Source organism: Salmo salar, chromosome 14 (assembly GCF_965601325.2).
Source record: "Salmo salar chromosome 14, fSalSal1, whole genome shotgun sequence".
NCBI classification, from domain to species: domain Eukaryota; kingdom Metazoa; phylum Chordata; class Actinopteri; order Salmoniformes; family Salmonidae; genus Salmo; species Salmo salar.
Genome location: NC_138304.1, coordinates 25,900,618 through 25,925,000, shown reverse-complemented (window position 1 = coordinate 25,925,000; position 24,383 = coordinate 25,900,618). Strand labels below are relative to the sequence as shown.

General features: G+C 42.7%; 2 protein-coding genes across 2 annotated transcripts in view; one reads left to right on the top strand and one right to left on the bottom strand.

The window, feature by feature from the left end:
* The window catches only part of LOC106569089 (uncharacterized), a 23,567-nt gene extending 22,436 nt beyond the window's left edge, over positions 1-1,131 (bottom strand). The window contains exons 1-2 of the mRNA XM_014140085.1: positions 1,047-1,131; positions 564-707 (exon numbers count right to left, since the gene is read on the bottom strand). Of these exons, the coding sequence (XP_013995560.1) occupies positions 564-695 (132 nt within the window). The 5' untranslated portion in view covers positions 696-707; positions 1,047-1,131. The remainder of the gene's footprint in view (positions 1-563; positions 708-1,046) is intronic.
* A 389-nt stretch (positions 1,132-1,520) lies between these two features.
* On the top strand, positions 1,521-17,942 carry LOC106569119 (von Willebrand factor C domain-containing protein 2-like). The gene is made up of 3 exons (XM_014140099.3): positions 1,521-2,155; positions 15,412-15,541; positions 16,485-17,942. The coding sequence occupies exons 1-3, from the start codon at positions 1,808-1,810 to the stop codon at positions 16,670-16,672; spliced, it is 666 nt and encodes a 221-aa protein (XP_013995574.3). The 5' UTR covers positions 1,521-1,807; the 3' UTR covers positions 16,673-17,942.
* The last annotated feature ends 6,441 nt before the right edge of the window (positions 17,943-24,383 follow it).

Here is a 24,383-nt window from a genome sequence, read left to right as displayed (position 1 = left end):
TCAAACATATTTCTTTTACATTTTTGAATATGAACTCAACATTATCCAATCCATTTTAAGTTATTCCTGCATTTTTTATGTAGTTGTAATTTCCCAGCCAATCTGGTATAAAATTATGAAAAATATGTGTAGCCTTTTTGGCTGACAGCTTTCCTGTCCCTGTTTTGAGCTGTTGTAGGCTACTTAATAATATCATCTTCAGAAGGAGTAGTTGGCTCCAGAACAAACAGTGCGTAGGCCTAAAGATAGTCTCAAGGGCCACAGTGAGTGTGTTGTTTTGAAACAATCTGAGGATCTCGTCTTAAATAGCTGTATGTATAGCCTCACTCATGTAATGCAGCTAAACTAGAGCTACTTCAAAGACTACAAATGCCTTCTTGTGATTTGCCTGTAATGGTGGCATGTCCATAGTTTCACGTCATCTATTTTTGTTAGATTGTATTCCACCCTTTTTGGGGGCCAAGTGTTAATTTCAGCTATTGTTGATTTCTACCTAAATTCAGATGTTTGGAACAATGCTCATGCTCAGTTATCAACCATTGCAGAGATGTGTTGGTCCTTACCTCTGAATACATCTCTGTGTATATGTCAATCAGAGCATCTCCAAGAAGGACCCGGATCTCTGGGAGCTCTGACTCAGGGACATGCTCCACGATAAGATTCCACACTGATTGTGGACATTCGGTTTCTTCCATGAGGAACTTTATCTAGAAGTTGAAAGGTATAACAGAGGGAATAATGTAAAGTAGTCAGTGAAATACTGTATGTCTGGGCTATAAGTATTTTGCGTCCTAGCCGGTTTGCAACAAGGATGCGAGCGTGGCTTGGTTGCCTCAATTGCCTGGCATTGGTAGCTAACGTTAACTGGAATTGGGTAATGTTAGCTAGCTAGTTTGTCTGGAATAAGGGTATTCACAAGAACGTCCAGCGTCTCAGTAACACCATTCACTTAGTTATTTAATGCACGTTACATTTGTGCTTAAATTATACATTTTACAACTGTTCAGAGGAACTAACATGCTACTAAATAAAAATAGTAAACTCACCTTGTTGCTTTCTGTATCCAGTGTAAGCGTTCTTGTCTCCAAGGCAGAAATATCGCGAGATCACTCTCCCTCTACCTCATCTTGGAATAAACTATTTTTAACACAAGGCTGATGTAAATAAAATGTTGAAAAGTTTAATTTTGGGCCGTGAAAATCCATGGGAACATTATTACTGCTTAATATAATAGGCTGCAGATTTCTTTATTTTTACTTTCAAATGTCATTACCAAGATTGAATACAAAAGTCAAACAAGAGGTATTATCTATATAACAACCACATTCATCTTAATTCATCTGTTAATTCATCAAATGGTACGATAAAAAATAAGAAGTTAATATTATCTCAAAGCGGTTCAAATATTGTCTAGACAATGAATAACAGTTATTTCTGTAGGGGAAACCCCCTTCTCATAATTTGACCATAAATGAGTAGGCTATAGCTCACAGAGAGTTGACGGAAGAGCAGAGTATGTGCACTAGACTAGGTTGTCACGTGTGAATTGTATAACCCACATAGAGGCGTAATAACTTTCCCTCTGCAAGTTTCTGCCTCTGATCTGTGAAAGACCGGGAGTCGAGAACATAACCTTAGAAAAGTTTTAGGCTAGGACACCTGAAGAAATGTTGTGAGGACGTTATATTCTGCAACAATGTGGCAGATATTGCTCTATAACCATAAACACTAAAGCACATTTTGGAATTTTTAAATCGTGGACACTGGAACACAATCTTTTTGTATTTTTTGTATTGTTTTTTTGGTCATGAAAATGTTTTCAAATAAGCACTATTCGATGGGGATTATGCGTTCCGTGATGTCTCTACTGTTCTGTGTCCAGGTCGGTCCGGCTTTCTCTGTAGCTGGACAGGAGAACACTTGTGATGCAAACAGCAGCGTCTACTATGTAGGAGAATGGTATTTTTTAGACTCGGACCACTGCACGCAGTGTGAATGCACCACAGAGGGGTCTTCTTGTGCAAGGACGGAATGCACCTCTTTGCCCACCGCTTGCATCCATGTCAGCCACTATCCCACTGATTGCTGCCCAAGATGTGAGAAGATAGGCTGTGAGTACCGGGGAGAGGTGTACGAACTGGGACAAAACTTCCAGGTAGGCTACAATAAATATTGACGTACTTATCACGATATGATCAGGTGAATCTTTTTCTCGAATGAATAAAAATAATATTTCTGGGTTGTCACTTCTCAAATGTCTATTGAGTTGACTGATGTATATTGATTTGCCTCTTACTGTCATGATGGTCGTTCTGTCTGTGCGCAAATACACACCTCCAAACTTTGGAGATATTATTCAAAAGTAAGGTATTTTATTTCCTGTTCACAATTCTCTTGTTATACACTATATATACACCCAATCAAATGAGTGGATTTGGCTATTTCAGCCACACGTTGCTGACAGGTGTATAAAATCGAGCACACAGCCATGCAATCTCCATACACAAACATTGGCAGTAGAATGGCCTTACTGAAGAGCTCAGTGACTTTCAACGTGGCACTGTTATAAGATGCCACCATTTCGACAGGTCAGTTAGTAAAATTTTGAGTTGCCCTGGTCAACTGTAAGTGCTGTCATTGTGAAGTGGAAACATCTAGGAGCAACATCCACTCAGCCGCAAAGAGGTAGGCCACATAAGCTCACAGAACAGGACCGCTGAGTGCTGAAGCGTGTAACGCGTAAAAATTGTCAGCACAAAAACTGTTTGTCAGGAGCTTCATGAAATGAGTTTCCATGGCCGAGCAGCTGCACACAAGACCTAGATCACCATGCGCAATGCCAAGCAAAGGCTGGAGTGGTGTAAAGCTCGCCGCCATTGGACTCTGGAGCAGTGGAAATGCATTCTCTGGAGTGATGAATCAGCTTCACCATCTGGCAGTCCGACAGACAAATCTGGGTTTGGCTGATGCCAGAAGAACGCAACCTGCCCGAATGCATAGTGCCAACTGTAAAGTTTGGTGGAGGAGGAATAATGGTCTCGGGCTGTCTTTCATGGTTCAGGCTAAGCCCCTTAGTTCCAGTGAAGGGACATCTTAACGCTACAGCATACAATGACATTCTAAATGATCTATGCTTCCAACTTTGTGGCAACAGTTTGGGTAAGGCTCTTTCTTGTTTCAGCATGACAATGCTCCCATGCACAAGCGAGGTCCATACAGAAATGGTTTGTTGAGGTCGGTGTGGAAGAACTTGACTAGCCTGCACAGAGCCCTGAATTTAACTCCAGGCCTAATCACCCAACATCAGTGCCTGACTTCAGTAATGCTCTTGTGCCTGAATGGAAGCAAGTCCCCACGGCAATGTTCCAACATCTAGTGGAAAGCCTACCCAGAGGAGTGGAGGGAGGCTGTTATGGCAGCAAAGGGGGGACTAACTCCATATTAATGCCCAGGATTTTGGAATGAGATGTTTGATGAGCAGGTGTCCACATACTTTTTGGTCATGTAGTGTATGGCCTAGAATAACTCACCCAGCAGTATGTTTTATAGTATTGTCTTTACTGAAACATATCAGGGTGTCGGGCTGTTTTTGGCACTGCATGCTGATGAAATTTTGAATATGGCTAATTTGCTCTACCGAGTGGTTTGTTATAGAACTACCACTGCAGCTATGAAGGCCTATTGGTCGTCTTTTATTATTATTTTTTATTTATTTCACCTTTATTTAACCAGGTAGGCTAGTTGAGAACAAGTTCTCATTTACTACTGCGACCTGGCCAAGATAAAGCAAAGCAGTGTGACACAAACAACAACACAGAGTTACACATGGAATAAACAAACATACAGTCAAAAATACAATAGAAAAAGTCTATGTCACGAGTGCTGTCTTCGAATTCCCTGTCATAAATTAGCCAAGGCGCAGCGTGCCGGTAGTTCCACATATTTTATTTGTGAACTTGAACAAAACAATAAACAGGTGAAACTGAAACAAACGTGACATTCTGGGGCTGCTCACACACAGCTGCACAAAAACAACATCCCACAAAAACACAGGGAAAAATAGACTGCCTAAGTATGGCTTCCAATCAGAGACAACGATAGACAGCTGCCGCTGATTGGAAACCATACCCGGCCAAAACATAGAAAACAAAACATAGAATGCCCACTCACCTATCACACCCTGACCTAACTAAACAGAGAAAACACAGCTCTCCTAGGTCAGAGCGTGACAGTCTATATACAGTGTGTGCAAATGAGGTAGGATAAGGGAGGTAAGGCAATCAATAGGCCATAGTGGCGAAATAATGACAATATAGCAATTAAACACTGGAGTATAGATGTGCAGAAGATAAGTGTGCAAGTAGAGATACTGGGGTGCAAAGGAGCAAAATAAATAACAGTATGGGGATGAGGTAGTTGGATGGGCTATTTACAGATGAGCTATGTACAGGTGCAGTGATCTGTGAGCTGCTCTGACAGCTGGTGCTTAAAGTTAGTGAGGGAGATATGAGTCTCCAGCTTCAGTGATTTTTGCAGTTCGTTCCAGTCATTGGCAGCAGAGAACTGGAAGGAAAGGCGGCCAAAGGAAGTTGGCTTTGGGGGTGACCAGTGAAATATACCTCCTGGAGCGCGTGCTACGGGTGGGTGCTGCTATGGTGACCAGTGAGCTGAGATAAGGCGGGGCTTTACCTAACAGAGACTTATAGATGACCTGGAGCCAGTGGGTTTGGTGATGAATATGAAGCGAGGGCCAGCCAACGAGAGCATACAGGTCGCAGTGGTGGGTAGTATATGGGGCTTTGGTGACAAAACGGATGGCACTGTGATAGACTGCATCCAATTTGTTGAGTAGAGTGTTGGAGGCTATTTTGTAAATGACATCGCCGAAGTCAAGGATTGGTAGGATAGTCAGTTTTACGAGGGTATGTTTGGCAGTGTAACCGATGTGAAATGGCTAGTTAGTTAGCGGTGGTGCGCGCTAATAGCGTTTCAATTGGGTGACGTCACTCGCTCTGAGAGCTGAAGTAGTTGTTCCTTGCTCTGCAAGGGCCGTGGCTTTTGTGGCGCGATGGGTAAGGATGCTTCATGGGGTGTCAGTTGTTGATGTGTGCAGAGGGTCCCTGGTTCAAGCCCAGGTTGGGGCGAGGAGAGGGACGGAAGCAATACTGTTACAGCAGCCTGGGTGAAGGAGGCTTTGTTGCAAAATAGGAAGCCAATTCTAGATTTACTTTTGGATTGTAGATGCTTAATGTGAGTCTGGAAGGAGAGTTTACAGTCTAACCAGACACCTAGGTATTTGTAGTTGTCCACATATTCTAAGTCACAACAGAACCGTCCAGAGTAGTGATACTGGATGGGCGGGCAGGTGTGGGCAGCGATCGGTTGAAGAGCATGCATTTAGTTTTACTTGCATTTAAGAGCAGTTGGAGGCCACGGAAGGAGAGTTGTATGGCATTGAAGCTCGTCTGGAGGTTAGTTAACACAGTGTCCAAAGAAGGGCCAGAGGTTTAGAGAATGGTGTCGTCTGCATAGAGGTGGATCAGAGAATCACCAGCAGCAAGAGCAACATCATTGATACAGAGAAGAGAGTCGGCTCGAGAATTGAACCCTGTGGCACCCCCATAGAGACTGCCAGAGGTCCGGACAACAGGCCCTCTGATTTGACACACTGAACTCTGTCTGAGAATTAGTTGCTGAACCAGGCGAGGCAGTCATTTGAGAAACCAATGCTGTTGAGTCTGCTGATAAGAATGTGGTGATTGACAGAATCGAAAGCCTTGGCCAGGTCGATGAATACAGCTGCACAGTATTGTCTCTTATCGATCACGGTTATGATATTGTTTAGGACCTTGAGCGTGGCTGAGGTGCACCCATGACCAGCTCGGAAACCAGATTGCATAGTGGAGAAGGTACGGTGGGATTCGAAATGGTCGGTGATCTGTTTGTTAACTTGGCTTTTCGAAGACCTTAGAATGGCAGGGTAGGATAGATATAGGTCTGTAGCAGTTTGGGTCTAGAGTGTCTCCCCCTTTGAAGAGGGGGATGACCGCGACAGCTTTCCAATCTTTGGGGATCTCAGACGATACGAAAGAGAGGTTGAACAGGCTAGTAATAGGGGTTGCAACAATTTCAGCGGATAATGTTAGAAGGAGAGGGTTCAAATTGTTTAGCACGGCTGATTTGTAGGGGTCCAGATTTTGTAGCTCTTTCAGAACATAAGCTATCTGGATTTGGGTGAAGGATAAATGGGGGAGGCTTGGGCAAGTTGCTGTGGGGGGGTGCAGTGCTGTTGACCGGGGTAGGGGTAGCCAGGTGAAAAGCATGGCCAGCCGTAGAAAAATGCTTATTGAAATTCTCAATTATCGTGAATTAATCTGTGGTGACAGTGTTTCCTAGTGCAGTGAGCAGCTGGGAGGAGGTGTTTTTATTCTCCATGGACTTTACAGTGTCCCAGAACTTTTTGGAGTTTGTGCTACAGGATGCAAATTTCTGTTTGAAAATGCTAGCCTTTGCTTTTCTAACTGCCTGTGTATATTGGTTCCTGCCTTCCCTGAAAAGTTGCATATCGCGGGGGCTATTCGATGCTAATGCAGTACGCCACAGGATGTTTTTGTGCTGGTCAAGGGCAGTCAGGTCTGGAGTGAACCAAGGACTATATTTGTTCCTGGTTCAATTCTTTTTGAATCGGGCATGCTTATTTAAGATGGAGAGGAAAGCACCTTTTTTTATTTTCCCCCTTTTTTCCCCCAATTTCGTGGTATCCAATTGGTAGTAGTTACACTCATCACTGCAACTCCCGTACGGACTCAGGAGAGGCGAAGGTCAGGAGCCATGCGACCCACGAACACAACCCAACCAAGCCGCACTGCTTATTGACATAATGCACATCCAACCCAGAAGCCAGCCGCACCACTGTGTCACTGTACACCTGGCGACTTGGTTAGCGTGCACTGCACCCGGCCTGACACAGGAGGCACTAGTGTGCAATGAGACAAGGATATCCCTGCCAGCCAAACCCTCCTCAACCCGGACGACGCTGGGCCAATTGTGTGCCGCCCCATGGACCTCCCAGTCGTGGCCGGCTGCAACAGAGCCTGGGCTCAAACCCAGAATCTCTGGTGGCACAGCTAGCACTGCAATGCAGTGCCTTAGACCGCTGCGCCACCCGGGAGGCCCCAGGAAAGCACTTTTAAAGAATAACCAGGCATCCTCTAATGACGGAATGAGGTCAATATCCTTTCAGGATACCCGAGCCAGGTCGATTAGAAAGGCCTGCTTGCTGAAGTGTTTTAGGGAGCGTTTCATAGTGATGAGGAGTGGTCGTTTGACCGCAGACCCATTACGGACGCAGGCAATGAGGCAGTGATCATGGTTGGATACAGCAGAGGTGTATTTGGAGGGCAGGATGGTTAGGATGATATCTATGAGGGTGCCCGTGTTTACGGATTTTGGGGTTGTACCTGAGAGGTTCATTGATAATTTGTGTGAGATTGAGGGCATCAAGCCTAGATTGTAGGATGGCCGGGGTGTTAAGCATGTCCCAGTTTAGGTCACCTAACAGCACAAGCTCTGAAGATAGATGGGGGGGCAATCAGTTCACATATGGTGTCCAGGGCACAGCTGGGGGCAGAAGGTGGTCTATAGCAAGCGGCAATGGTGAGAGACTTGTTTCTGGAAAGTTGGGTTTTTAAAAGTAGAAGCTCAAATTGTTTGGTTAGTAAGACAGAACTCTGCAGGCTAACTCTGCAGTAGATTGCAACTCTGCCCCCTTTGGCAGTTCTATCTTGTTGGAAAATGTTATAGTTAGGGATGGAAATTTCAGGGTTTTTGGTGGTCTTCCTAGGCCAAGATTCAGAAACGGCTAGGACATCCGGGTTGGCACAGAGTGCTAAAGCAGTGAATAAAACAAAATTAGGGAGGAGGCTTCTAATGTTAACATGCATGAAACCAAGGCTTTTACGGTTACAGAGGTCAACAAATGAGAGCGCCTGGGGAATGGGAGTGGAGCTAGGCACTCATGGCCTGGATTAAACTCTACATCACCAGAGGAACAGAGGAGGAATAGGCTAAGGGTACGGCTAAAGGCTATGAGAACTGGTCGTCTAGTACGTTCGGAACAGAGAGTAAAAGGAGCAGGTTTCTGGGCACGGTAGAATAGATTCAAGGCATAATGTACAGACAAAGGAATGGTAGGATGTGAATACAGTGGAGGTAAACCTATGCATTGAGTGACGATGAGAGAGATATTGTCTCTAGAAACATCACTTAAACCAGGTGAGGTCAACGCATGTGTGGGAGGTGGAACTAAAGGGTTAGCTAAGGCGTATTGAGCAGGGCTAGAGGCTCTACAGTGAAATAAGGCAATAATCACTAACCAAAACAGCAATGGTCAAGGCATATTGACATTAGGGAGAGGCATGCGTAGCCGAGTGATCATAGGGTCCAGTGAGTAGCTCAGCGGGCAGGAGACACGGCGATTCAGACAGCTAGCGGGCCGGGGCTAGCAAGCTAGCAGAAGAAGGACGAGGGACGTAGTGATGGAAGAAGTCTGTTGTAGCCCTCTCGTGCTGTTACTGTCGGCAGATCAGTCGTGATGGATCAGCAGGGCTCCGTGTGGTAAAAGGGTCCAGACCAATTGGCAAAATAGGTATAGTGGCCAAAGAATTTGTCCGATGGGCCTCTTCAGCTAACAGTCTGATATGCTCTAGACAGCTAGCGGGCCGCGGCTAGCAGGCTAGCAGATGGGCATTCAGGGGACGTCGCGACGGAGGAGCCAGTTGAAAAAAACCCTCAGGCAGATTACGTCAATAGTCCAGTCATGATGAATCGGCGGGGCTCCGTGTCGGCAGTCAAAGGGGTCCAGGCCAATTGGCAAAATAGGTATTGTAGCCCAAGGAGTGGCTGATGGACCTCTTCGGCTAGCCGGGAGATGGGCCTAGCAAAGGCTAGCTCCAGGCTAATTGGTTCTTGCTTTGGAACACAGAGACGTTAGCCAGGAGTGGCCACTTGGATAGCAGCTAGCTATCTGCAATGATCCAGGACAAAAGGTTCAGTGCTTGCAGTAGGAATCCGGAGATATGGAGAAAAATAAGTCCGATTTGCTCTGGTTTGAATCGCACTGTGCAGACTGGCAAGAGTCGTTCGGGCTAAAGGTTAGCTGATGACCACTAGCAGTGGCTAGCTGACTACTAGCTAGTAGCTAGTTAGCTGGCTAGCTTCTGTTGGGGGTTCCAGTTCAAAAGTAAAGAAAATAGCAGATCTATACCACATTGGTTGAGGCGGATTGCAGGAGAGTATGTTGAAGTTGAGGTTAAGAAAAATATTTTAAAAATATATGCATAGAAATAAGATATAAAAAGATATATATAAAGATATATACATGGGACACAACAAGACGAAGACAAAGACGTCTGACTGCTACACCATCTTGTTTGGATACAGTATAGCTGGTTTATTTTACACCTGCTCAATTAGGTTAGTAGCTGAAAAGCTGTTACTGACAGGGACTGTAACTTGTGGAGATACTGCCACATGGAGGCAGTATGCTGCTGTTAAATGCTGAATCTTGCTACATTTACAGCCAGTCTATTGAAATGTGACAGTGCAGATGTAAATTGAGAGAACAGATATAGACATAAATCACCCAGTTGATATTGAGATTCTCCTGGGGGCACATTGTAAATGTTTTGATAATCTCCTTCATGGTCCTCATCCATAATATTGAATGGGTTCTTCAGTCATATTTGTTGTTTGTTTCTAATTGCATCTATGTTTCTTGTTTGTGATTAGGTTGCTGTGCTATTGATTACATACAACTCTTTGTTGTCTGTTGCTGTAACCAGCAGAATCATTAGCCACTGTTCAACCTGCTTGAAGAATAAACTCCTTTGCTTCAGTGGAAAGAGGAAAGCAGAGCCAACAAAGCCAAGCAGAAATTCAATACCCCCTCAGTCAATGAATTAGAATATGAAACGACTCTGGCAACAGAAAAGCCAAGCCAGTGAGATTTACTCTTGGCTCATTGTCCTCTTGATGAGGTTATTATGGTTAATGGGCGATCCCTAAGGGGATAATCAGAGGCCCTCTGACACAGCACTGGATGAGCTAAGAGACATTAAGCCCAGAGCCTCATGGTGTTATTTTCTTCCACTTCATTTAACCCAACCTCTGTATCTGAACCACATGCAGAGATGCTGATAAACATCCAATACCGTGACAGGGGAAAACATCTGTTAACGCTTTACATGAACTCAATACAATAAAATATACATTACACATAACAGTACCAGTCAGAAGTTTGGACACACCTACTCATTCAAGGGTTTTTCTTTATTTTGCTATGTTCTACATTGTCGAATAATAGTGAAGACATCAAAACTATGAATTTTATTTTTTTATTTCACCTTTATTTAACCAGGTAGGCAAGTTGAGAACAAGTTCTCATTTACAATTGCGACCTGGCCAAGATAAAGCAAAGCAGTTCGACACATACAACAACACAGAGTTACACATGGAGTAAAACAAACATACAGCCAATAATACAGCAGAAAAATAAGTATATATACAATGTGAGCAAATGAGGTGAGATAAGGGAGGTAAAGGCAAAAAAAGGCCATGGTGGCAAAGTAAATACAATATAGCAAGTAAAACACTGGAATGGTAGATTTGCAGTGGAAAAAAGTGCAAAGTAGAAATAGAAATAATGGGGTGCAAAGGAGCTAAATAAATAAATACAGTAGGGGAAGAGGTAGTTGTTTGGGCTAAATTATAGATGGGCTATGTACAGGTGCAGTGATCTGTGAGCTGCTCTGACAGCTGTTGCTTAAAGCTAGTGAGGGAGATAAGTGTTTCCAGTTTCAGAGATTTTTGTAGTTCGTTCCAGTCATTGGCAGCAGAGAACTGGAAGGAGAGACGGCCAAAGGAGGAATTGGCTTTGGGGGTGACCAGAGAGATATACCTGCTGGAGCACTTGCTACAGGTGGGTGCTGCTATGGTGACCAGTGAGCGGAGATAAGGGGGAACTTTACCTAGCAGGGTCTTGTAGATGACCTGGAGCCAGTGGGTTTGGCGACGAGTATGAAGCGAGGGCCAGCCAACGAGAGCGTACAGGTCGCAGTGCTGGGTAGTATATGGGGCTTTGGTGACAAAACGGATGTCACTGTGATAGACTGCATCCAGTTTATTGAGTAGGGTATTGAAGGCTATTTTGTAAATGACATCGCCGAAGTGAAGGATGCTTTGTTGCGAAATAGGAAGCCAATTCTAGATGTAACTTTGGATTGGAGATGTTTGATGTGAGTCTGGAAGGAGAGCTTACAGTCTAACCAGACACCTAGGTATTTGTAGTTGTCCACATATTCTAAGTCAGAACCGTCCAGAGTAGTGATGCTGGACGGGCGGGCAGGTGCAGGCAGCGATCGGTTGAAGAGCATGCATTTACTTTTGCTTGTATTTAAGAGCAGTTGGAGGCCACGGAAGGAGAGTTGAATGGCATTAAAGCTCGTCTGGAGGGTAGCTAACACAGTGTCCAAAGAAGGGCCAGAAGTATACAGAATGGTGTTGTCTGCGTAGAGGTGGATCAGAGACTCACCAGCAGCAAGAGCGACATCATTGATGTATACAGAGAAAAGAGTTGGCCCAAGAATTGAACCCTGTGGCACCCCCATAGAGACTGCCATAGGCCCGGACAACAGGCCATCTGATTTGACACATTGAACTCTATCAGAGAAGTAGTTGGTGAACCAGGCGAGGCAATCATTTGAGAAACCAAGGCTATTGAGTTCGCTGATGAGGATGTGGTGATTGACAGAGTCGAAAGCCTTGGCCAGGTCAATGAATACAGCAGCACACTATTGTTTCTTATCGATGGCGGTTACGATATCGTTTAGGACCTTGAGCGTGGCTGAGGTGCACCCATGACCAGCTCTGAAACCAGATTGCATAGCGGAGAAGGTGCGGTGGGATTCGAAATGGTCGGTAATCTGTTTGTTGACTTGGCTTTTGAAGACCTTAGAAAGGCTGGGTAGGATAGATATAGGTCTGTAGCAGTTTGGGTCAAGAGTGTCCCCTCCTTTGAAGAGGGGGATGACAGCAGCTGCTTTCCAATCTTTTGGAATCTCAGATGACACGAAAGAGAGGTTGAACAGGCTAGTAATAGGGGTTGCAACAATTTCGGCAGATCATTTTAGAAGGAAAGGGTCCAGATTGTCTAGCCCGGCTGATTTGTAGGGGTCCAGATTTTGCAGCTCTTTCAGAACATCAGCTGACTGGATTTGGGAGAGGGAGAAATGGGGAAGGCTTGGGCGAGTAGCTGTGGGGGGTGCAGTGCTGTTGACCGGGGTAGGGGTAGCCAGGTGGAAAGCATGGCCAGCCATAGAAAAATGCTTATTGCACTTCTCAATTATAGTGGATTTATCAGAGGTGACAGAATTTCCTATCCTCAGTGCAGTGGGCAGCTGGGAGGAGGTGTTCTTATTCTCCATTGACTTTACAATGTCCCAGAACTTTTTTGAGTTTGTGTTGCAGGAAGCAAATTTCTGCTTGAAAAAGCTAGCTTTGGCTTTTTTAACTGCCTGTGTATATTGGTTTCTAACTTCCTTGAAAAGTTGCATATCACGGGGGCTGTTCGATGCTAATGCAGAACGCCACAGGATGTTTTTGTGTTGGTTAAGGGCAGTCAGGTCTGGAGAGAACCAAGGGCTCTATCTGTTCCTGGTTCTAAGTTTCTTGAATGGGGCATGCTTATTTAAGATGGTGAGGAAGGCATTAAAAAAATAAAAATAACCAGGCTGTTACGGCTTGGTAATCGTGGAGGAGGAATGAGGCGCAGGAAGCAGCGAACACAGGGTAGTGGTGTTTTTAATATACACTCACACAAAAAACAAATGTTCCCACACACAGGGGAGAAAATACATACGGCGTCCAACAACGTCGACACGAACATAAGCCGTCTAACAAGAAACAATCATTAATCCCGCACGAACAGGAGCGGGCCAGCTAAACTAAATAGCCCCTCTAATGGCTAATTGACCACAGGTGTCACAAAATAAAAAAAGGGAAAAGCAAAAGGGAATCGGTGGCAGCTAATAGGCCGGTGACGACGACCGCCGAGCGCCACCCGAGCAGGAGGGGGCGCCACCGTCGGTGGGAATCGTGACACAGGCATCCTCTACTGACGGGATGAGGTCAATATCCTTCCAGGATACCCGGGCCAGGTTGATTAGAAAGGCTTGCTCACTGAAATGTTTCAGGGAGCGTTTGACAGTGATGAGTGGAGGTCGTTTGACCGCTGACCAATTACGTATGCAGGCAATGAGGCAGTGATCGCTGAGATCTTGGTTGAAAACAGCAGAGGTGTATTTAGAGGGCAAGTTGGTTAGGATGATATCTATGAGGGTGCCTGTGTTTATGGCTTTGGGGTGGTACCTGGTAGGTTCATTTATCATTTGTGTGAGATTGAGGGCATCAAACTTAGATTGTAGGATGGCTGGGGTGTTAAGCATGTCCCAGTTTAGGTCACCTAGCAGCACGAGCTCTGAAGATAGCTGGGGGGCAATCAGTTCTCATATGGTGTCCAGAGCACAGCTGGGGGCAGAGGGTGGTCTATAGCAGGCAGCAACGGTGAGAGACTTGGTTCTGGAAAGTTGGATTTTTAAAAGTAGAAGCTCAAATTGTTTGGATAGTAAGACAGAACTCTGCACGCTAACTCTGCAGTAGATTGCAAGTAGATTGACTTCCTAAGCCAGGATTCAGACACGGCTGGGACATCCGGGTTGGCAGAGTGTGCTAAAGCAGTGAATAAAACAAACTTAGGGAGGAGGCTTCTAATGTTAACATGCATGAAACCAAAGCTATTACGGTTACAGCCCAGGAGTGGCTGATGGAACTCTTCAGTTGGCTAGCTCCGGAATAATTGATGTTAGCTCCGGGACTGACGTTAGCCAATAGTCACTCGGGTAACAGCTAGCTAGCTGCAAGATCCAGGTGTAAATGTCCAGAGCCTGCGGTAGAAATCCGTAGATATGGAGAGAAAAATAGGTCCGGTATGCTCTGGTCTGAGTCGCGCTGTACAAAACTGGCGATAGCTTTTCGAGCTAAGGGATAGCTGATGACCGCCAACCGTGGCTAGCTGAACTCCAACGTTAGCCAGTGAACTGGCCAGCCTCTAGCTACTCTCTTGGCTAGTTTCTGTTGTGGATTGCAGATTTGAGGTAAAAAAATAATAATCGGTGATGCGAGTTGCAGGAGTGTGTTTTGAGGTTGAGTTTTTAGAAAAAAATATATAAAAAGATATGCGACAAAAAGATGTAAATATATATATACACGGGACACGACAAGAGGAGGACAACGGACGTCTGACTGCTATGCCATCTTGGAATCAATTAACACATATGGAATCATGTAGTAACCAAAAAAGTGTTAAACAAATCAGAATATATTTTATATTTTATAGTTTTCAAAGTAGCCACCCTTTGCCTTAATGACAGCTTTGCACACTCTTGGCATTCTCTCTACCAGCTTCACCTGGAATGCTTTTCCAAAAGTCTTGAAGGAGTTCCCACATATGATGAGCACTTGTTAGCTGCTTTTCCTTCACTCTGCTGTCCAACTCATCCCAAACCATCTCAATTGGGTTGAGGTCGGGGGATTGTGGAGGCCAGGTCATCTGATGCAGCATTCCATCACTCTCCTTCTTGGTCAAATATCCCTTACACAGCCTGGAGGTGTGTTGGGTCCTGTTGAAAAACAAATTTTAGTCCCACTAAGCATAAACCAGATGGGATGGCGTATCGCTGCAGAATGCTCGGGTAGCCATGCTAGTTAAGTGGGCCTTGAATTCTAAATTAATCACAGACAGTGTCACCAGCAAAGCACCCCCACACCATCAGACCTCCTCCTCCATGCTTCACGGTGGGAACCATTAATGCGGTGATCATCCATTCACCTACTCTGCGTCTCAGTGGCAGTCCTCATGAGAGCCAGTTTCATCATAGCACTTGATGGTTTTTGCTACTGCACTCCAAGAAACTTGAAAAGTTCTTGACATTTTACAGACTGACTGACCTTCATGTCTTAAAGTAATGATGGACTGTCATTTCTCTTTGCTTATTTGAGCTGTTCTTGCCATAATATGGACTTGGTCTTTGGTCGAGTGCCCAGTCTCAATAAATGACAAATAACATCTTGGGAGGTATTTTCTGTCCAACTGCTCATGTCTAACAGTGATACAGTATCTGCCATTAGCAGTCTAAAGAACACTGGTAGGACTATGCCTGTGGTTGCATCCCAAATTACACCCTATTCCCCTATGGCTTCTGGTCAAAAGTAGTGCACTATAAAAGTAATAGGGTGCCATTTGGGACACCGTCCTCTGTCTCTGACAGCCTGTGTTCTGTTCTGTGTGATTGGCAGCCAAGTGAGTGCGAGCAGTGTACCTGTGACAGTGATGGCATCGCCCGCTGCCTGGTGGCAGACTGTGCCCCACCGCCCTGCGTCAACCCTGTCAACACCAATGGGAAGTGCTGCCCTGAATGCCCAGAGGGTGAGTGAACTGACCTCGTGGTTATTACATAGAACCTGTGAACGGATTACACATTTTTTAAAGATGTCCAGGAGAGACAGAGAAGTGGGTAATCTCCTGTGGATGATATAGAACATTAAGGGAAATAGGGAAAGAAGGAACTTGTCTAAGTATGTCTCACCTAAGTAGGAGCTAGCATATCCATCAGTATCAATATCAGCTAGCTACAATCATGATTCCTAAATTATAATTAGCAAAACTCACTCAAATAACACCTATTTTTCTCCACACACGCTTACAGTAAGTGGCTGTGCGATATCAAAGGTCATCAAATTCTTTATTGACAATGAAGCATTCTATTTTATTCTACTCTAGGCAAGGGAAGATGAGAGAGGGCTAGATACAGGGAAGATGATGTTCACATTCCTCACATTGTCTGTTCTCTGTGCAGAAACAGTTGTTCATAATTGACCGCTTATTGTGATTGATGCCTGCCGTTAGTTTTGTCACATTACTGTTGTCAGCACCACAAGCAGCAATATACTGTATGAACGTGATCATTTATCCAAACAAATAGAAGTAGTGGGGGAAGAATAACTGTATCAGCATGAAATAATGCTCTTCACACACCGTTACCAATGACCGATCCACTCTCTCCTGTTCTACTGAGACACACAATAGCTATTTAAAAGGAAGTTTATCGAGTTGGAAAATAGCCAGTTGAAGATGCTTTCATGGTTTGATTTTAGGTGGTCTATGACCGCACAATTAAGTGTTCATAGTTTTTTCAATTACAGTAATTCAGAGTTAATCAAGTCTTATTGTCTGTAGTTCAACTTCCACTGAAAATACCCTCTCCTCTTTACGGTAGAGGTGACAGTTATATCCTCATGGAAAGAGAAGTACAATGCAAAATATCACAACCAAATGGCAAGTCAAGAGAAATGATTGTGTGTTTCCCCAGGGCCCAACTGCTATGTGGATTTGACCCGCAGCCATGTGATCCCAGGGGGGGAACCTGTATGGGTGGACTCCTGCACAAAGTGTCGCTGTCACGACTCAGGTGACGCTGGCTACTGGGAGGGCAACCGCTTGGCCACCTGTGCTCGCGTACATAACTGCACCCCTGAAGAGGCTAGCCAGAAGAACTGATGAAGTAGGACCAGTCATTTGCCCCGGTGTAGGGTGAAGCTGCCCCTAGACAGTGATCTTGCATTTCCTCCCACCAATGGTTAAGGTTAGGATTGGGGCAGGGTAAGCTGATCCTAGATCTGTACCATGGGGAAACGTCACCCCAGAATGCTTTTCCCCTGAAGGTTAGGTGGTTATCAGCAGGACTAGAAGAGGAAGAGACACTAACTGACATACTGTATCATGTAGTACCAATGTGGATCTATTTGCGTTCTCTTGTCTAAACCTAAAACTATTTCAAATGACTATCAATGAATGAACTTGTGAAGTGGCAGTTCACCCTCAAATCAAAGTTTGTTCAGACTTAAGAAGTGGTCTAATGTCAAGATGAGTTCACGTCCCACACAATCTGCTGTCGATACATAAAACGTATGCATGCATGACTGTAAGTCGCTTTGGATAAAAGCGTTTGCTAAATATTATATATATTATGTTATAAGCTCCAACTATAAGCCTCCATCCCAAATGAATGGGAAACAATGGCACTATCTATTTTTTGGGAGATGGAGGCAGATAGCTGGATCAACACAACAGATGGTTTGGGACCATCTCATGATTCTCATCTTGATATTAAGACCACTTTTAAGATCTGAAAACACATCTGATTAACTTAGATTTGGGAGTGAACTATCTTTTCAACATTCCTTGACAAAAACATTTCCTAATGTAGTTGAAGGAGGGGGCAGTTTGACCCAACTTAAACTGTATGTATACTGTAAACAAGGATTAAGCCAGTGAAGTAGTAAATGTATATTTCTACGCTAGTTAAACTGTTTCGATGTGATGTAGATTATAGAGACTATCCTACATTTTGAGATGTTACACTTATTGGAAGATTTTATTAATTGAGGTATAACGTCTCCATTGCATTTAAATTTGATATGAATGGAACATTATAGATATGATAAAATAGGTTCTGAAAGCTAAATGTCACGTCCTGACCAGCAGAGGGAGGTATGGTATCAGTTTTGGGTCAGGATGTGGCAGGTTTTTTGTATGTTAAGGGGTTTGTGTTGGTGATTAGACTCCCAATTGAAGGCAGGTGTGTTGAGTTGCCTTTGATTGGGAGTCTTATATAGTGGTGTGTGTTTTTCTTTGGGGATGTGGGTAGTTGTTTTTGCGCTGCGTTTTGTATAGCCTGCAAAACTGTTGCTGTCGTGAGTATCATTTATTGTTTTTTCACTGTGGATGCTTTGCTTGTGTCTCATTAAAAGAAAATGAGTATCCACAACTCTGCTGCATTTTGGTCCTCTCTTCAACACCACGACATAACCTGTGACACTAAAGGCTAGTGTAGGAAACATTAAGTAGTGTATGAATATTATAGTTTTGTAAACTATAAACAACTCACTATCAGAATGTCAGAGACCCATAATTGTATAAAACTGTCTCAATTTTGCTGGACCCCAGGAAGAGCTAATGGGGATCCATAATATACTGAATAAACATATAAAGGCAACATATAAGAATCTGTCAATTTTAAATAAATGTATTAGGCCCTAATCTATGGATTTCATATGACTGAGAATACAGATATGCATCTGTTGGTCACAGATACCTTAAAGGGTAGGGGTGTGGATCAGAAAACCAGTCAGCATCTGGTGTGATCACCATTTGCCTCATGCAGTGCGACTCATCTCCTTCGCAAAGAGTTGATCAGGCTGTTGATTGTGGAATGTTGTCCCACTCCTCTTCAATGGCTGTGCGAAGTTGCTAGCTATTGGTGGGAACTGGAACTTCCAGGAATTGTGTACAGATCCTTGCGACATGGGGCTGTGCATTATGCTGAAACATGAGGTGATGGCAGCAGATGAATGGCACGACAATGGGCCTCAGGATCTCGTCACGGTATCTCTGTGCATTCAGATTTCCATTGATAAAATGCAATTGAGTTCTTTGTCCATAGGTTATGCCTGTCCATACCATAACCCCACCGCCACCATGGGGCACTCTGTTCAGCAAACCGCTCATTCACACGATGCCATACACATGGTCTGCGGTTGTGAGGCCAGTTGGACATAATGCCAAATTCTCTAAAACGACGTTGGAGGTGGCTTATGGTAATTGAATGTTAATTTCTCTATCTGGCAACAGCTCTGGTGGACATTCCTGCAGTCAGCATGCCAATTGCACTCTCCCTCAAAACTTGAGACATCTGTGGCATTGTGTTGTGTGACAAAACTTCACATTTTAGATTGGCCTTTTATTGTCCCCAGCACAAGGTTCACCTGTGTAATGACCATGCTGTTTAATCAGCTTCTTAATATGCCACACCTGTTAGGTGGATGGATTATCTTGGGAAATGAGAAATGCTCACTAACAGGGATGTAAGAAAATTTGTGCACAAAATTTGAGATAAAGACTCATTTTGTGCATATGGAACATTTCTGGGATCTTTTCTTTCAGCTTATGAAACATGGGACCAACACTTTACCTGTTGGGTTTATATTTTTGTTCAGTGTAAATACAAATACAAACAAATTGGTATGAACATGAAAACTACACGCTGTTCACATCCATTTTGAAGGGACCATTGCGTGAAAAATCTAAAAAGGAGAGAAACTGTTCTTCTGTATGTTTGTGTGCAGCATATTGGTCCATGCTGGCATGAATAGACAATATAGATAGACTACATGGATAGACTATATGTGTGTCACGCCCTGACCTGAGAGAGCCTTTTTTATGTCTCTATTTAGGTTTGGTCAGGGTGTGATTTGGGTGGGCATTCTATGTCCTTTTTTCTATGCTTTGTATTTCTTTGTTTTGGCCTGGTATGGCTCTCAATCAGGGACAGCTGTACATCGTTGTCACTGATTGGGAGTCATACTTAGGCAGCCTGTTTACCTTTGTGGTTTGTGGGTAGTTGTTTTCTGTTTTGTACATTTTGTGACCTGACAGAACTGTTGGCTGTCGTTCATTTTCTTGTTTTGTTTGAAGTGTTATTAAAATATTATTAAATCATTAATATGAACACTCACCATGCTGCGCTTTGGTCCCCTTCTTCTACAGACAACAAGCGTTACAGATACACTACATGGATAGACTACATGGATAGATATACTACATGGATAGACTACATAGATAGACATACAAATCATTCAAATCCAGACGGAAAATATTTACACAAGAAGCAACCTAATATCACACAGTAAACTCTGGATAGATTAATGATGGATAAATATGGATAGACTACATGGATAGACTATAGAGATAGACTACATGGATAGAGGACATGGATAGATAGACTATATGGATAGACTACATGGATAGACTACATGGATAGACTACATGGATAGATCAAATCAAATCAAATGTATTTATATAGCCTTTCGTACATTAGCTGATATCTCAAAGTGCTGTACAGAAACCCAGCCTAAAACCCCAAACAGCAAGCAATGCATGTGAAAGAAGCACGGTGGCTAGGAAAAACTCCCTAGGAAAAACTCCCTAGAAAGGCCAAAAACCTAGGAAGAAACCTAGAGAGGAACCAGGCTATGAGGGGTGGCCAGTCCTCTTCTGGCTGTGCCGGGTGGATATTATAACAGAACATGATCAAGATGTTAAAATGTTCATAAATGACCAGCATGGTCAAATAATAATAATCATAGTAGTTGTCGAGGGTGCAACAAGCACGTCCGGTGAACAGGTCAGGGTTCCATAGCCGCAGGCAGAACAGTTGAAACTGGAGCAGCAGCACGGCCAGGTGGACTGGGGACAGCAAGGAGTCATCATGCCAGGTAGTCCTGAGGCATGGTCCTAGGGCTCAGGTCCTCCGAGAGAAAGAAAGAATAGTAGTCGAATAGATAGTCGAATAGATAGTCGATATGGATAGACTACATGGATAGACTACATGGATAGACGACATGGATATACTACATAGATAGACTACATGGATAGACTATATAGATAGACTACATGGATAGATAGACTATATGGATAGACTACATGGATAGATAAACTATATGGATAGACTATATGGATAGACTACATGGATAGACGACATGGATATACTACATAGATAAACTACATGGATAGACTATATAGATAGACTACATGGATAGATAGATTATATGGATAGACTACATGGATAGATAAACTATATGGATAGACTATATGGATAGACTACATGGATAGATAAACTATATGGATAGACTATATGGATAGACAACATGGATAGATAAACTATATGGATAGACTATATGGATAGACGACATGGATATACTACATAGATAGACTACATGGATAGACTATATGGATAGACTACATGGATAGATAGCCTATATGGATAGACTATATGGATAGACTACATGGATAGACTACATGGATAGATAGCCTATATGGATAGACTATATGGATAGACTACATAGATAGACTACATGGATAGACTACGTGGATAGACTACATGGATAGATAGCGTATATGGATAGACTATATGGATAGACTACATGGATAGACTACATGGATAGATAGCCTATATGGATAGACTATATGGATAGACTACATAGATAGACTACATGGATAGACTACGTGGATAGACTACATGGATAGATAGCGTATATGGATAGACTATATGGATAGACTACATGGATAGACTACATGGATAGATAGCCTATATGGATAGACTATATGGATAGACTACATAGATAGACTACATGGATAGACTACGTGGATAGACTACATGGATAGATAGCCTATATGGATAGACTACATGGATAGACTACATGGATAGACTATATAGATAGACTACATGGATACACTACATGGATAGACTGTATAAATAGAGTACATGGATAGACTACATGGATAGACTACATGGATAGACTAAATGGATATACTATATGGATAGACTATATGGATAGACTACATGGATAGACTACATGGATAGACTACATGGATAGACTATATGGATAGACGACATGGATAGATAGACTACATGGATAGACTACATGGATAGACTATATGGATAGACGACATGGATAGATAGACTATATAGATAGACTACATGGATAGACTACATGGATAGACTATATGGATAGACTACATAGATAGATAAACTATATGGATAGACTACATGGATAGACTACATGGATTGACTGCATGGATAGACTATATGGATAGACTACATGGATAGACTACATAGATAGATAGACTACATGGATAGACTACATGGATAGACTACATGGATAGATAGACTATATGGATAGACTATATGGATAGACTACATGGATAGAGTATATAGATAGATAGACTATATGAATAGACTATATGGATAGACTATATGGTTAGACTACACGGATAGATAGACTATATGGATACACTACATGGATAGACTATATAGATAGACTACACGGATAGATAGACTATATGGATACACTACATGGATAGACTATATAGATAGACTACATGGATAGACTACATGGATAGACTATATGGATAGACTACATAGATAGATAAACTATATGGATAGACTACATGGATAGACTACATGGATTGACTGCATGGATAGACTATATGGATAGACTACATGGATAGACTACATAGATAGATAGACTATATGGATAGACTACATGGATAGACTATATGGATAGACTATATGGATAGACTACATGGATAGACTACATAGATAGATAGACTATATGGATAGACTACATGGATAGACTATATGGATAGACTATATGGATAGACTATATGGATAGACGACATGGATAGATAGACTACATGGATAGACTATATGGATAGACTATATGGATAGACTACATGGATAGACTATATGGATAGATAGACTACATGGATAGACTATATGGATAGACTATATGGATAGACTACATGGATAGACGACATGGATAGATAGACTACATGGATAGACTATATGGATAGACGACATGGATAGATAAACTATATGGATAGACTACATGGATAGACTATATGGATAGACTACATGGATAGACTACATGGATAGACGACATGGATAGATAGACTACATGGATAGACGACATGGATAGATAGACTACATGGATAGACTACATGGATAGACTATATGGATAGACTACATGGATAGACTACATGGATAGACGACATGGATAGATAGACTACATGGATAGACGACATGGATAGATAGACTACATGGATAGACTACATGGATAGACTACATGGATAGACTACATGGATAGACTTTATGGATAGACTACATGGATAGACTTTATGGATAGACTATATGGATAGACTACATGGATAGACTATATGGATAGATAGACTACATGGATAAACTATATGGATAGACTACATGGATAGACTATATGGATATACTGCATGTGTAGACTATATGGATAGACTACATAGATAGACTATATGGATAGACTACATGGATACACTACATGGATAGACTACATGGATAGATAGACTACATGGATAGACTACATGGATAGACGACATGGATAGACTACATGGATAGGCTACATAGATAGATACAGTATATGGATAGACTACATGGATAGATAGATTATATGGATAGAATATATGCCAACATCCAAGCCTTGTCATTTCAGGAAAGGCTCTGATTACACCTCTCCAGTCTACTCTCCTAATGTCTCTTGATTATGTTATTGAATTGTTGTACATTGTTTATCTTTTATCCATGCCTTTTGTAACTCCCTCCATCTTTCGTTAAAAACCCAATGTTAACTTACAGTAAGTGAAAATAAAGTGTCTTTGTATGTCCTTATATGTCCATTAACTATACTGTCTACAGTGTGTTGCCATTGTTGTGTAGAATGATGTTTATTACACACTGGATGTCTTGTCAATAAGGGGATGCCAGTGGTTCATTGTTCTATTTCCCCAAATCCCTGTTGTTGACAGTTTGGGGACAGTGCTGGCATCTCAACAATAGCTGTTAGGTTTTCTGTTTAACCAAGGTGGTGTGGATTTCTCTCTGAGACAGTATGAACATAGTTCTAACACAACCTAGAAATGATCCTTTCGTTGTAATGCATCCACTGATGGGAGCGGGGCTTGGTCCATACTGCTATTAGTAAATATTATATTGTTGATGATAATTCCAAAAATGTGCACCACATTATTAGAATTTGGCTAACGCAAACAATTTCTAACCTAGGCATAGCCTCCCCTTAGAGGAGCAAAGTCGTTTTAGTGTTTCAATTTGAGCCGCAATGCAGTGTGGTGTTTCTTATCCTCGCTCTGACATAAATACTTACTAGTCGAAAGAACAGCAGTGGCTCAACCATTATAATTACTGATTTATAAAAAATTCTAATACAACTTTTTTTTACCGCTACCAATTCCACTTTGTCTTTAAAAGCAGAAGGAGTTCTTTCTTCAGTCTCAGCACATTTTCTATTTTCTATTACGCCCCAAAGACAGAGTGAATGAGAAATGTTTAAGAAGTTTCTTTGAATGCCATGGCAACTGGAAACTATGGAGGAAAAAAACTATTATTAGCCCCCATTGTCAGGACCGTGGACAGATCCATCCCAATGGCACTACTGTTCCCTACTTAGTGCACTACTTTTGCCTGAAGCCCTATGGGCCCTGGTCAAAAGGGGCACTGGACAAAAGTAGTGCACTATAAAGGGAATAGGGTGCAATTTGGGATGCAGTTGACAACATGCATGTGAAATCTGGCAAGGAAAAACAAACCAATCACATAAGTGTA